Source organism: Xenopus tropicalis, chromosome 3 (genome assembly GCF_000004195.4).
Source record: "Xenopus tropicalis strain Nigerian chromosome 3, UCB_Xtro_10.0, whole genome shotgun sequence".
Lineage (NCBI taxonomy): Eukaryota > Metazoa > Chordata > Amphibia > Anura > Pipidae > Xenopus > Xenopus tropicalis.
The window spans coordinates 52,473,541-52,489,784 of NC_030679.2; the positions used below are offsets into that span (position 1 = coordinate 52,473,541).

Here is a 16,244-nt window from a genome sequence, read left to right on the forward strand (position 1 = left end):
TGCATTATACAGTATATGCATTATATGCATTATACAGTACATTGAAAATCATCTTCACTTTGGTTTTCAAGTTATGTACATTATTTATTTATCTTTCAAACTTGGAAACTCAAGTATTATCTGGTTGCTAGACATATGCACAAATGCAGTAACTTCTGTTCATGAGGAGTAAAATAATTACAGTACATGTAGCAGGAGTATTAAATCACAAGCCTTACTGTATCATTATCATGTCTTAAGAGCAAATTCTTAAAAAAATTGATTATGTAATTTTCTTTTTTCCTATTTAGATATATGCAGTAAATGGGGCTGGAGCAGGACCAAATGCTACACAGATGAAAATTACTACAGATATTACAGGTAGGCATATGTGTCTGTATAATATGCTATCTTATTTCCCACTCACCAAACCTTTTGCCATATTGCCATAAGTTTGATGGCCCATTTTATTTGTTAAAAAGCAATTGCATTAATACCAACAATACTATTTACAATCTACAATTAGGCTTCAAAAAATGGAGCCTTTCTTAAGATAGGTTAAGAGAAAAAAGAGTGCAAAATCTAATGTAGATGCTGGTACAACTCAGCTGTACTGTAAAAAACATGTTTGTCACACCTAAGAAAAAGAGCCTTCTCTCTTAAGGGATGTCCTTGTATCCTGTGGAAGGATCTGTTGGTTAAAAAAGGTATAAGGGCTCTAGGGCCAAATTATTAAATTAGCCCTATATCGCCCACCTTAGGTGGGCATATCAGGAGAAAATCCGCTTGTTCGGCAACCTCGCCAAACAAGCAGATCTTATCATGTATGACTACCTTTACCAGTTATCAGTTTTCCTCCTATCCATGGATACCATACCAGATGAGAAGAATGTAGATGAAAGAAGATGTAAGAAGAACATAATTAAAAGTGGCCAAACTGTCTAAGTACTCAAGGATGTAGTCCATAAGGTCCTAGGCCTTGTTCAATTAAATCTGAAACATTTAAGTACCATATCCTGTATCAACCATTGACAAATTGATTGAGTGGTTAGTATTGCTACCAAGTAGATCCTGCAACTTTGGTTATTCATTTATTCTATATACCAAGAAATGGTTAAACATACTTCTGTTTTTAATGGAGAGATACACATAGCCTTCATCTTAATATGAATGAATTTCAAAAATGCTCAGCATAATTGCACCCTATGCCAACCAAATGGAGCCCAGTTTTTAATGCCAGGGCAAGGCTTAAGTGTAGAGCTCCTATTCACTTTAGCACAAAGGCAATAAGGAAATTAATTTTTCTGTCTGGAAATTGTTTACTGGGATTATTTTTCTAGAAAGAGAAAATAGAAGATACAATATTATTCAAGAATGTTTTTCTTCAATTTTTTTTCATTTTATTTTTTGTCAGAACCACCCCGACCTGTTATGCAGCCACAGCCTATATATAACCCCAGTGGAAGTATAAGAGCAACTGCAACTACTTTTACCATTATGATGCCCAAATGTTACTTTAGTGATGATAATGGGCCAATAAAATACATCCAGGTTATTGTTTCAGAGGTAGGAGGTAAGTATTTAAATTGTATTTTATAGCAAGATCGAATCAGTCTATATCTATAGTGCAGTGGACACTTTTCCCTGCAGTGAGTTGTGTGTAAAACCACTTTCATTAAAGGTACCTACAGCAAAATTCACTTTTCTCACTTCTTTATAGTTGTCCTCGGTGGTGCTCAGTCTTTCCTGCCTACTGTTCCAAATTGTGCATTGCTGCACCTATTGACACAGTGGAACCCTGGAGCCACCAGGCAGTGTTTCCAGGGTTCCTTCAGCTCCCAGCATCAATAGGTGCAAAACACTTGCTTTGAAAGAATAGGGTGCACGTGTCACACCCAACATCAGAAATGACACCAGATAGACTAAATATTTATTGCATCCGATTTGTGGCAAAACAAATGCACAGTTGCATCCATTTTTGCAAAGCAGATGCAATTAAGGTAGGTGCAATTGTGTTAAAGGGTGGTTCACCTTTAAATTAACTTTTAGCATGTAATAGAATATCCTGTTTCTAGGAACTTTGCAGTTGGTCTTCATTATCTGTTTTTTTCTAGTCTAGACTTTTAAATTATTCACCTTTTTCTTACACATAATTTTAGCTTTCAGAAGGGGGGTCCTAAGATACCTGCTTTCCCCCACTTCCATCCAGTAAACAACAAAAATCCATATACTGTAACGTGGGGATGGGGGAAAGCCTGGCCAAGTGCAATACAACAGACTGGTAAGATCAGCACCTGAAGGCCATTTCATTACTGCAGGTGAAAATGCACTCCTCAAATCAGAATCCAGACAAATTGAGCTCCCGCTACAATAAGACAAACACCTATACATTTAAAGCAAGGTCTACTGCTACTGCTAGAACAAAAAGCCCACCACAGAGAGGAAAAAGAAAGGGGAGCTAGGTCAGAGGGGAACTTTTTTAATTGTTGAGGTGGGTGCAGTCAGGATGAAGTAAATTTAAAAAATACATCTGCAAGCTTAGTGGTCATAATGATAGTAAAGGGCATAACTCTCAATTCATTTCACACTTGCATTTTATCACTTTCAGCACAACATGTTGGGAATATCAGCTGGTGGCACGAAGCCTATCACAAGAAACCAAAGCCATATTTTACAAGTGATGGTTTTCCAAACCCATTGTGTTCCAAAAGTCGAATATCTGATGAGTATGTAATTGGAGCTAATGAGTCTTGTATGGCCTTGGATATTAAAGATACATTCTGCAATGGACCCTTAAAGCCAAGAAAACAATACTTGTATGTGCATTTTTTGTGTATAACTACTGAAATGTCAATAGATTACCATTCAGAAAAATCAAGCTAAGGGAGGACAAGGGGACCCAAGGTGCTAGGAAGCAGCACTGCCTGATTTTAATCCTCTGCATGGCACAGAGGGCAGTAACAGTGCTAGAAGGGCTTTGTATTTAACTGCTACTATAAAAGTGCAAACAAAGAGGCAAATTTGCAATTTTTTTCCAGATTTCATAGACCGGTAAGTAAACTGCACCCAAAAATATTAGTCATAGCAGTGGCATGACAAAGGCATGCAATTACATACACTCATTTTTTTTATATAGCAAAATAATTTCAAAGCAGGAGCAATGCTTAAAAAGAGCCCTGTATTTTATATTTGGTCAAAGGCAGTTGAAATCTACAGAGCTCTCTTGTATCTTTGCACTTTTACATTTACCTTAATAGGAGCAACAGTTGCACGGGTGCTACTGTAAGTGCAAGTGCTAAATAAATGGCATTGTAATCCATAATGCCCATAATAACTATATAAAGACACCGAGGGGATTGCTCAGCAATAGGAAGAAGTGGTTACCACTTTGGCAGATGCCCAATAATGATTATGTATGTGTATAACCTAATGATACCAGTGCTAAGGCTAAGAACAGTATTACACACCAGAGATATAATAATATGTAGATTTTTAGCTATAACATTTATGTGCAGAAGTTTAATTATGAACTGAAATATCCAATATACTAGATCTGCACATGTTTGTTTGGTGTGCTTGTGCAGTTATTATTAACACCCAACCAATGTGTACCAATGAATAGAAAAACTTATGAGGCCTGCAGGCATAAATACTGGTTGCATGGCAGAAGATAAACTAAATGATTGATTCAATCATTACCACTGGTTCTCATAAACAGTCTTTTAGTGAACAGTACCTTATTAGTTAAAGTCCATATCATAAGGTACATAAAATTATATGCTTTTAATTGTTCACCAGCTCCATCTTCACCTCCAGTTGCCCCTCCATCTATATACTGTATGTACTCTACTGGATTCCTACCATGTACTTTAGTCCCAAATGCATTGTTGATGCATTCTGGTGAGCTGGGGCGCTAGGCCAAGGCCAGGGATATTATTTGCTTTATTTTATGTTAACTTAGTTTTTAGTATTTATTAAAGCTGGTGTAAAAAGAGAAAAGCATAATAACTCTGTGAAATGAATGAATGATGGATTGATACTTGAGTGAATTTCTTTGCCCTTTAATGGACATAAACTGTTGCCATATAAATATATATATTTTTTAAAATACTATATTCTTTTTGTGATGATTTCTGGATGACAGAATATTAGCATCAGTTTGTTTCTAACTGCATAAAAGCATATTTATATATTATATTCCTGAGTTTATAAAATTAAACTTACTGGTTAAATAAAGTTGAAGCTTTATCTTTGCAGGTTTAAATTTCGTGCAACTAATATAAGAGGCCAGTATACAGATTCTGTTTATTCAGAAGTGGTCAAAACATTAGGTAAGAAACAGCCTGAACCTTAATTGTTTTCCTCAAGAAACAATACCTAGCAATTCAACTATTGACTATAGCCCTGGTCCTTAAAAAAACTTCCTGTCATTTAGTGCTGTGCTACTGCGACTGTGCCTGATCTTTCAGTCACTCAGATTGTTTAAACAATATAATGGTAAGCTTCCATCACTTGATCAGTGTTACATAGATCTGTCTCTGTATCGGTACATAGAGGGCCCCAAAATGAAAAATTGCATGACCTAATTCTAGTGTAAATACCACAGCTAAAACATAGAATTAGACTGAACAGTAACCCCATCATCATGTGACAAGTTATTGTGTTAAGTAAAAGGATAGCAAAGGGCAAAGTGTGAAAAAGAGACACAAGGTTTCAAGTTTTTGCTTGCATCACAGTGTTTTCAGGCAATGAATGGTGAGCTAACAAGTGCAATTTGATCCAGCCTTGCAAATGGAATGTACACCCCTTATTTGTAGTTGTATAAAAGGCACAATGAGGGAGTGCCTGTTGGCCCCCTAACCTGCAAGTCAAAAGGCTACATATGCAATATATTATATTAATATTCTTCATACCAGACAATTGTAACATGGTATATAACAAACCATAGCATGTAAAGCCCTACAAAAACCATTGTTTGCCAATTTTGCCTCCTGTTATTGTAGCTCAGTCTGTAATTCCTTTAGATTTTTACAGTAGAACCCCTATTTTAAGTTTTTCAGGGGACCAGAAAAAAAAGGTGCGATATCCAGGAAAATTTAAAATCAGAGAAGTTTGTTATGTGTTATATATTAGTGGGCAAATTGAACCTTAACCCGCACACCCGTAGCTCTCCAAAAAACACTCACCGCTCGGTGCACAATGCCCAGGGGGATCGGCACCCCCTCCACAGACTCCAAACAAATAGCAGTGGCACTCAAGAGCTTCAAGCGGGACTAGCCCTTAAAATTCTTTATTCTGCAGCATGTTTTTTCCGCAATAAAGAATTTTAAGGGCTAGTCCCGCTTGAAGCTCTTGAGTGCCCCTGCTATTTAGTAGTTATATATTAGTGGGACCACAAAACAATGGTGTAAAATGTAGAAAAACTTAAAATTGGGGATGTAAAATTAAGGTTTCACTGTATATAAAAAAAAATAATGCTAAAAGATAACACTACTTTACCCTATTTTGATCACACTCACCAGAATCGTTCCAAACATTTTTATTTTTAATAGAAATCATACTCACACTTGGGTTTTATGTGCGATTGTATATAAACGCAGCCATGAAACAATGGAGTGTATTTATAAATTTTTTGCTTTATTTAATAGAAAACTGTTGATTTTCACCAAAGTGTCATATTTTATGACATTATATTCAGTGCTAACAAAAATAGTGTGAATTGTATTGCTTTAAAAATTGCACCAATTATCTTATCCACCCAAAACAGAATGACTATCAAAAGCTAAACATTTGCTTTTCATTTGCTGTGCTTATAGTGGTTGTGAATAAAAATGTCAAGCCAACGGCTGCTTGGCTCTAGACCAGGCAGCAATTTGTTGTTAAAGCACAATTTTACTTCACTGTTTTCCATTCTAGATGATGGACTATCGCAAACACAGGTTGAAATAATCTTGTCTGTTACTCTTTGTGTGCTTTCTGTTATTCTGCTTGTGGGAGCCATTTATGCCTTTGCAAGGTAAGACCATATTTTCTACTAGGAATACATGTTTTTTTAATAACAATAATGTTATGAATGTTGGTTTAATGAAGGTGATTTTATTGCTGTTAGTATGCAGTATTACATTTAACAGGTTCATAATCACAAAGCAAGAGAGAAAAGGGCAGAGGCAATTTTACTTTTCATTGCAATTCTAATGTTCTCCTGTTTAGTGACAGGTGGGGCATTTATTTACATTCCATTACAGCAGGAGAAAAAAATATGTCTTCAATTGGGTTAACAAGTGAAGCCCCTCTTTGAGGCAAAACATTTAGCCAGGCACCTCCTTAGCTCAAAACAATGTTAGAGATGTGTGAACACATGTATTAGCTATGCAGACATAGTTTCAAGTAAAATGTTCCTTCAAATTTCTGCTTAGTTGTGTGCGCAAAATATGTCTTTTGTGCGCACTTTTTAAAACTGTGTGCGCAATTTAAAAAACTGTTGTGTGCAGTACAAAATTCCTTGTGTGCACCACAATTTATTCTGTGCGCCGATCTCTAAATTTGTGTGTATTCACATGAGTGCACAGCTTAGAAGGTACATTGTTCAAGAATATCTAGGGCAGAAAATAACTGTTCACCCTAAATCTTAATTTAATACTAGCCTACTGACTGGGCACTCCTGGATTCTGAACCTCTTTCTGGAGTGGGGGAGCTCCACAGTTTTAGAAGCTGTACTCTAGATTTAAGTTCTATACTTGTGTATGCAACTGAAAACAGTAAGGAAGTCGCTCACTCTATTGCTCACAATGCAGAATTCTAAGGAGCAATGAGCTACATGCCCCAAGGAGAAGAAAAATTTTTTACTGTGTGTAGAATTGTCCGTCTGTTTTACTTCTTTCATGTGCATTTTTTACTGCCTTATTTGTATATAGTTTTTAAAATTCTATCTAAATTGATTTTATTTAGGATTAGACAGAAGCAGAAGGAAGGTGGTACCTACTCTCCAAGGGATGCAGAAATAATTGATACTAAGTTTAAGCTTGAACAGTTGATCACAGTGGCAGACTTGGAACTGAAGGATGAGAGATTAACGCGGTAAGCATGCTCATGTGGCAAAACAGTAGTCCAAAGGGTCACCAGCCACGACCCTGCCATAACCTTTACTAGTCTGGAAGTGTTTGTGTAGCTCTTATTTATACAGGTCACTAATATCCTCTTTCAAAGGCTGACCTATGTCTTTCAAACACTTCCCACTAAAAATTTAGAAACATTTTTTTTCAAAGTGCTCTGATGTGAGTAAAAAAAAAAGGTTGTATTTGCATTCATAGGCTGAATTACTTGCATAGTTACAAAGGTTTCTATAAAAAATATAAATATCATACATTGCAAAATTACATAACTTAATTTGCCATTTTCATCAAAATTGTATACACTACATAATTGCATTTTGAAATGTAACCTCTAAGCCTTGCCCTACTAAACCACTTTTTCTATGTATTATTTTACACACTGTGCAAGGACTAAAGGTTTAATAACAGCATGATAAATGTTAGGTACAATCTTGGGGCAGTGCAAGTCAGTAAAGATAATAAGAGAATATGATATCTGACATGCAAAGTGTGTTGCTTGTCACAGACATCTCACATGTCAGCAGCTGAAGAGAATATAATCACTTGAATCATGCAATCGAAAACGAGACCCACATGCTTACTAATTGACCAGCTGCTTTTATTCAGAAGTCATGATTTGTTTCAATAAGTCACAAATTTGTCAAATTGTACAGTCCTCTGACATTTCAAGTGTTGACTATAAAGCAACAAGTAGGCTACATAAACTTTGTGTCATATGAAAACATATTTCATGCATATATTTTGTTGGAACTGTACTTCTAATTCATTTGGCAGTTGTCTCTGTTAATCCTTGCTGTGTGAATATTGTAATGTTTTGATTGGCTGCAATGTTGTTTCTTCATGATTTTCTGCTGAGACTCAGATTAAATCTTGGAGCCAGCTTCATAACTCGAGAATTGGTTTGGAATTAGGATTCATTTCCTTTTAATTACATAAATTATATTTTAGGAAGAAATTGTTTTGTATGTAAGGCAATTATACTAATCCATGCTGAGCAAATTGCAAACCATTGCACTACAGAGTCATTCTAAATTAAGTTAAAGGCTGATGTGCAGCGGCAAAAGATAACCATAATGCATGCTTGCTTGGTCCACTGTAAAACTAAAAAAAATTATATATGCAGTTCATATTACCCAGAGTGTTGGTTGACATAATAGGTGGAAATTAACATGGTAAGCAATTCAAGGAGGGTCACTAACACATACAGTATTTGTTCTACTGAAGGTCATCCTTATTGCCCCAGAACTGTCTCATTTACTACCATGAGATGTACTTACGGAATGGTGTATTTAAAGGAGAAGGAAAGGCTAATAAAGAGTTAATCTCAAGCTGCAGGCATACCTTCAGTTCTCTAAATAGTGCCCTTATTTGGCTTCTATTGGCCAATAGGAGCCAAACAGGAACAAAAACCGCTGAGCTGTGTAAAGAAAATTCCCATAATGCCTCATTAATGGACCAAGAGAAAGGGGCACATTTACTAATCCTCGAATCTGAATCCCGAATGGGAAAAAATCGGATTGGAAACAAAAATTTTGGAACTTTTTCATCGCCGTCACGTTTTTTTTCGTATTTTGCACGACTTTTTCGTCACCGTCACAACTTTATCGTATTTTGCAAGATTTTTTCGCCGCCGTCTCGATTTTTTCATATTGAGCAATTGTAAACGGCGGAAAAACCAATCCGATTTTTTTGCGACGGCGTCAAAAAAGTTGCGGAAAGAAAAAGGCGAAGAAAAGTTGCGGAAAGAAAAAGGCGAAGAAAAAGGTGCTCAAAATGCGAATAAATCTCTACGGCGGCGAAAAAGTCGCAAAAATACAGATCATTACGAAAAAAACGCATTTGGACGCTTTCGGACGTTCGTGGATTAGTAAATGTGCCCCCAAGTGTACATGCCCAGTTTGTAAGACTATGGAGCACATTTACTTATCCACGAACGCTCCGACCATTTGCTCGATTGGTCCAATCGTATTTTCCGCAACTTTTTCGTACCTTGCGTGACTTTTTTGACGCTTGCGCAACTTTTTCGACGCTTGTGCGGCTTTTCGTATTTTTAGCGCAAAAAAATCGGATTGGTTTTGCTGCTGTTTACAATCATTCGGTACAAAAATTTCGTGACTTTCGGATCGCCAATACAATATTATCGTGACTAATATGATTTTTTCGGAAGCATTTTCGTGATATCTGCGATCTTCCGAAATTTTCGTTTCCAATCCAAATTTTTCCCAAACGGGATTCGAACTTGTGTTTTGATAAATCTGCCCCTATGAGCCAGCTTCCTGCTAATTGGCTCAGATCCACATTCCTAAGGGGGGGGAGTGAGTTCTTAGCATTCTTGAGGGAGGGGGGAGCAGGAGAGGGGAGAGAGTAGAGAGCTGTGTGTCTGCCCCTATGAGCCAGCTTCCTGCTGATTGGCTCAGATTCACATTCCTAAGGGGGGGGGGATTGAGTTCTTAGCATTCTTGAGGGAGGGGGGAGCAGGAGAGGGGAGAGAGTAGAGAGCTGTGTGTCTCTGGCACATGAATTACAGACACAAGAAATCTTTTGACAGAATAATCAGTGCAGCATTTCTGTGAGTGCTTATGGCTGTATTTACATAGACCTTTCTGATAAAGCTTACTTTTTTTTTACCTTTCTTTCTCCTTTAAGAACCAAAAAACAACTTTGCTGTCACTATTGTGATTATGGGTGTATTGCATAACTGTATTGCAGATTTGCTTAACTTTGGGTTTGGTAAAATGTGTTACTTTAAATGTTAAATGAATTCCTTACTCAATTTGCCACTGATGAGGATGACAATCTCATTATTTCTAAACACTCTATTGCTGTTTTGTAGTCAGAGGGGTAATATAATGAACCAGGTTTGCACCAGGTCTAGTAGCCCAAAGCACCAAATCAGATGTAGACATGTGTATTTAAGCGAAGACATGATGGAATTTGACCAGTGTATTGGTTGCTAAATGCATATAATGCATCCATTTTGCCATTAGTATGTTTCTGTCTTCTATTTTAAGTTGATGTCTTTTTGTTTCCGAAAGTATATTTTAATATAGAAATCAGCTTATGATTGAGAGGTATAACTTTGTAGTAAAGAATTCTCAGAAGAAGGCACAAAGATGTAAAGAAGAGTTGGGTGCAGTGCATTTCTTTTAACATCACAGTTATGTTAATTTGTTTATATAGTTTAAATAACTATATAATTCTGAATGGATTTTTACTTCCAGATATTCTTCATTTTTCTTTAAACGCAAGGACATATATGTCATTCAGTAAGTGTCTATCTTTGTGGTGTTTGTGTTATCATATATACATCATGGAAGCCACGTGTAATGAGCAACTGTTTAAGTTTAATGGCCCAATGCCCTTGATTTCTCCTAATATTAGAAGAGGCCTGCAAACAAACCAATTATTTTGATTCTGTCATTGATTTAGCTGGAGCGTGCATTACACATGCTTGCATGATTGGTAGCAGATCCTGTTCGTGTTTGTAGTCTTTTTGATGTGAACCTGTATGGGGCAATGAAATTAAATTCATAAGAGCAGTAACATTCACAAAATTAAGACACTCAGGTGTTACATTTTTTTTTGCATGTTTATATTGTTTGCATGTGAATACTTTTTGTGCATAGCACAACTTGAATTTGGTGGGTCTCTTTTTTCTGCTGGAGGAAGAGGTGCAAAATCTGTAGCATGGGTTTTATATATATATATAGTATAAAAAGACCAGCAACTCCGGGATTTCTTGTGAAAAATCAAAACATATATTCAAAGTAGCATAAACAGCCGACGTACGTAGCATAACCTTTACCGAGCACCCGAGGTATGTTATATAGCGGTGTGCCATCCTTTGTGTATATATATATATGTATATATATATACAAAATTATATGTGTTCGATTTACACATATGTATCACATTCCCTCAGTAATCAACACAATAAATATTATACACCATTCAACGTCTAAATAAAAGTTTATACCATTACATTTATGTCCCTGAAATGGAAGTGTTCCCTCCCTGGCATTTAGCTTTTTCCCTGAAAAGTTATCAGTGTAATTTATCAGTGTTATAAATTTACATTTAAGTCACTGTAAATGTGCACTAACTTCACAAAAAGTAGACATTACATCACTAATGTCTGTGCCCACTAACAGACTGGTCCAATATTTCCTTCACCCTTAGTAAAGTAGCAACAGCAGCCCACTCTTCCTAAGGTACATTTTGTAGATCCTTATTTGCACCAGGTCGACCTTTGCATTAAAATCTGCATCTGGAAAAGATATTTGATTCTTTTCTTATGGCTCTAACTATAAATAAAGGGAGAAATGTATGCCTGTACACACATACACATGCTCCTTTAAACTTGTGGTAAGCATGCCTGCTCTGATAAATTATGGATAAGAACATGTATTGATGTGAAGAAAACCTGGAATCACTATAATTAGACTAATGTGCACACCAGGAAATAGGGAACACTGCAATTTCCGTTCCATTTGCCAAAAATGGACACTAACTTGCTTCTGTATTGGTGCGTTTTGTGCTAGTTACTGTGGATTGAACATAGTGCAGACACCCACATTTAGTATGATGTAGACGAGCCTGTTAACAGTAACTTCTCAGTTGGTCTTCATTTTTTATTTTGTATAGTTGTATGGTGTTTACATCACATTCAAAGTTAGTTTAAAGGGGAACTTCAGCTTTCAAACCAAAATTTGTTGAAGAGCCACACAATACACAGAAACCCCTAATATACATATCACTGCAATCTGTTCCTTCAAAAAGTATAAATAAATACCATTTTTGTATTATGAAGTCCAGCTGCATAACAGTTCTTCTCTTTTCTGTTCAAAAAGCTCAAGTTGTGTTTGGGAAAAACTTCCTTTTTAAAGGTGTACTACACTTTAAAGAAATAGGACTCATTCTACTCAGTTACAAAATCAAATAAGTTTTTGCCAGACACATAATTAAAATGTTGTGGAGATGTAGGTCACTGGATAAATCTAGGGTTGCTTTTGTGAACCAAGTTAACATCTTTAGTAATTTTCAGTTTTTGTAATATCACTTCATTTAGAGAGATTTTTACAGTTACAAAATAATTGTTATTTTTTTTTTCTTTTTTTCTTTTTAAGAATAATGAGGAAAGTGTTTATATGAAAGTTATAGTGACACATTGTAGTTATTTGTAGTAATGTGTCTATATGACAATTTAAAAAGTCCATTGCATTTCTTTTTACTTTTTCTTAGCCTTTGCCTCCCCTAGGCATATAACACTCATGAGCCCCTTCCCCAGTGGCTGCCAAACTGATCATGCACCCATGCTGCCAGCATGTAGCCTGAAGATACAACAGCGCTCCTGCCTTTGGCATGTTTACACTGTGCTCCTAGCTCTGTGACATGGCTGCTTGGTAGAATAAACTAAAAATAATGTTAGCCTATACAAAACAGGTGGCCTGTATCTTTCAATGGAAGTAAAAAAAACTTGTTGGACATTCCTAAGTAAAACAAAGTGGTTGTGTCAATGAGTATTAGACAAAAATTAACACTTTTTGTCTAAAAAGCGCTCCCTACACCCCCTTTTATGAAAAGGCCATTTTTTTGTAAACTCTTTCGGGGAATTCCATATATGAAGAATGTAAACAATGAAGCTTAATGGATATTTACATAAAACTTAATAGACTTCCTCCACCCCTTCCCTTTGAACGCAAGTAATTCTGTAATTTTGCGTCAGAACATGTTTAATATACTGGGAGGCAAATGGGTCTAAAAACAAAAATGTCCTGTAGCTGTGAAAATAAATGAAATCCTTAATTATATGAGGGATATTAATGTATAGGATCAAATGTCGTCTATAAATTATTCAAACACCCCATGGTTTTTATAAAGATGTACAAAAATGCTGAAAAGGTCAAGTTGCTCAGTATGTTGGGCTTTAAAACACAATGTTCGTGCCATATTAATACTATCACGGTTTGGGGCAATCTATTTATTTCGGTCTTCTTACAAACAGACTTAGTTAGGCATGTTACCTGTATGTGCTAGTACTTACCTTGTTACTTTTAAGATTATATAAATATATATGTAGGGCACCAAGAAACACTTGGGTTCTGTGGAAATCCTTATCTAAAAGTTCCCTATAACCTGCGGCACAGAACAAGCAAATTACCCTCTTAAAATATATACCATTTTAAGAGAAATGGGATCTCATATGCCAACTTCAATTATGCCAAAATTCAATTACAGGTGGGCCTTTTCAAAGGTGTATGGCATTGAAGTGGTTTCTTGCACTCTGCAGTTTAGAAACCGAGATTTCAGTTTATATGTGTCAAGGCGACCATCAGTTATGCCACTGAAAAGCCACTGCTCTGCCTTGGATATGTGAATTGTAATACGAGTGGAATGAGACGTTTTCTAGACAAATACCCAGACATGAAACTGTATACCGTAGAAAAGGCAATGCAGAGTAACTATAATTTCAAAGCATCTTAAATAAAGGAAAAGTTATAATTTAGCAAAATGTGGGATTTGGCCGCATGAACTGTATACATAAATTTGATTTGCTGGATAAAATGGAAACAAAAGAAATATCCCACATTTGCTAGTTGGCATTTACTGAGATAAAAATGGTTGTATATATAGTGTTGAATGTCACGTTTCTATGAAATAGAGAGCTGCATGTACAGTAATGTGCAACATAATGCTGGATTAATATAAGGTGTTATGCTGTAGTTTTATTTGCTTTTCTTTTCTAGCTATTTTGGGCCTACAAATAACCTGCTTATTAGGGAGCAAATTACAAGTTTGTCCCTATTTGCAAATTACACATTCACTATCCTGCTGTTTAAGGCTAATTGCATACAGGGCTTATGAAAAGCTAGTGCACTCCTATCCGCTCCTTCAGCATCGGACTGGGGTAGTGGTCACCGGGGCTATGTCACTGGGCCCCCCTCCCAACCTGCGCACGAAAAAGTTGTATTTTTCGTAAAGACTATGACCATTTCGGAATTCATTCAAGCTTTGGTATCTTTTGGCTAGGCTGGATCTTTGTGCCATTGAGTCCTGTGGAAGGCTTCCAAAATCATACATTGAAGGTTTCAAAGGCAGAAAGGTTTTCGTGCAGTTTACGAATGTGACTTTCGGACCACAACCACAAAATTTTCATACGACTGATAAAAGAATTTTCATGACATTTTTGAACATCAGAAATTATCGTGGTTACTCCGAATTTTTTGCATATTGTGATTTTAACCACAGAAAAATTGTGGTTTAATGAATGGGCCCCATAGAGAGCTGATTTTGGTGCAAAAATGCGAAAGTATACATATTCCTGCTAAAATCCTCTTTGTGTGTACACAACAACATGCCTGCATTGCATCAAGAAGGAGTGGATGGGAGAGCATGAACTTTTCTCCACCTGTGTAGAAAGCAAAGGTGTCAAAAAGGAATTTACTGTCAGTTCCTTTACTGAAGTTTCTGACTGAAGTTTCTGGTTTTCAGAACATTGTAAAAGTGCCAAAAGTGCCAAAAAAGGGCATGGCGTAGATGCTTAAGTTATTGCCATTTAGAATGACACAGAATGACACTGCCTGGAATTATACAACTTATTATCTACAAAAACCACTAGATCCTTCTCCATTAAGGATACCCCCAACACACTACCATTCAGTAGATAGTAGATAGTTTATTTTTTTGCAGAAATTACTGGTGTGCATCAGCATTTTTCCAATTTTGTATTATATTTCTGATTTGAACCCAGGTCAAAGCCTCGTAGTGTCTGTGGGGCCAAGCCTCCAGCAATATATATATATGTGTGTGTGTGTGTTTTTTTTTTCCCCTGGAATCCATGTAACATTATTGGGCGTTGCCCCCTAAAACTGCTTATAGCCTATACAGTCAGTCAGTAAGTATACTGGGTGCAGCATACTGGGTGCAGGAGGAAACCTTAATGGGTTGACCATTAAGTTAACTTTTAGTATGTTATAGAATGGCAAATTCTAAGCAACAATTGGTCTTCATTATTTATTTTTTTATAGTTTTTTCCTTCCACTTCTGCCTTTTTTCAACTTTCAAATAGGGATCACTGACCCCAGCAGCCAAAGCACCTATTGTTCTGTGAGGCTACAATTTTATTGTTACTTTTTATTACTTGTTTTTGTGTTCAGGTTCTCTCCTATTCATATTCCAATCTGTCGTAATAACCACTCCCTGGTTGCTAAGGTAATTTGGTCCCTAGCAACCAGATAGCTGCTGAAATTCCAGACTGGAGAGCTGATAAAGAAAAAGTGAAGTAATTAAAAACTACAAAAAATAATACATGAAGACCAATTGCTCAGAATATTGGTCTCTACATCATACTAAAAGTTAATGCTAAGGTGAACATAGTGGCTATTCAATTAAATATTGCTAAAATAGCTAATTGCAAATGGATAAATAAAGCCTAACTTGGCTAACTCTGTGATCTGGCAACAAAACAGAGCATGCTGACATGGAAATCTCATACACAGAGATGCATAATGAAGAAGCAAAAGTACAGATTCTCAGTATTTCCTAGTTTTGTATTTGTGTTAAAAAAGGATAGGTTTTTTGGCTTTTTTACAATAATTTCCTTAGTGTATAATCCGACATCTGGGTGTCCCCTATATGCTTATATGATGAAATTCATTGTGAATGCTGTTTTGTCTGCAGTGTGTTTTAGGGTACACAGATTTTATTATAAGAGGCATGATTAAAGGCTTTGTAATTTTATAAGAGTACAACCGAGAAGTTTAGTTTTATTGTATTGCACAAGTGCTTCAACTGCTTTTTTTTTTTAAACAATCTCTGTTGCAGGTTACTTAGTTATAGGAAATCACTCAAGTAAGTTGACCGCAGCTTTTTTTTTCCTTGTGTGCCTATGGATTTAATAGTGTGATGAGTGTTGATGTGTGGTGCTTTTTTTCATTCATTTACAAGGGCAGCCTTCAACCTGAGAATAAATCATAAAAGCATGACTAATTGCATGGTAACTGGAGAAATGCTTTGTCTCTCTCTAGGGTGAAACTTGCATGTCTGTATTTTAGCTTGAGAAGTGATTCTGAGGCATTTAAACTTCTTATGGCTCAAATACCATGTAATCACGAGAATGAGATCACCGTGATACTTTTACGTTTTATTGTGCAA

The 16,244-nt window shown here is 36.2% G+C and overlaps 1 protein-coding gene across 4 annotated transcripts in view; it reads left to right on the forward strand.

Annotated features, from left to right (window-relative positions):
- ptprq (protein tyrosine phosphatase receptor type Q) overlaps nt 1-16,244 on the forward strand; it is a 134,271-nt gene that overhangs the window by 98,177 nt on the left and 19,850 nt on the right. For 2 of the 4 annotated variants that reach the window (XM_031898882.1, XM_031898885.1), the window contains 8 exons: nt 291-360; nt 1,394-1,552; nt 2,588-2,795; nt 4,237-4,310; nt 5,896-5,995; nt 6,928-7,056; nt 10,313-10,357; nt 15,915-15,941. In XM_031898882.1, coding sequence (XP_031754742.1) covers nt 291-360; nt 1,394-1,552; nt 2,588-2,795; nt 4,237-4,310; nt 5,896-5,995; nt 6,928-7,056; nt 10,313-10,357; nt 15,915-15,941 — 812 coding nt within the window. The remainder of the gene's footprint in view (nt 1-290; nt 361-1,393; nt 1,553-2,587; nt 2,796-4,236; nt 4,311-5,895; nt 5,996-6,927; nt 7,057-10,312; nt 10,358-15,914; nt 15,942-16,244) is intronic. The other 2 variants (XM_031898883.1, XM_031898884.1) reach the window with 2 other exon arrangements.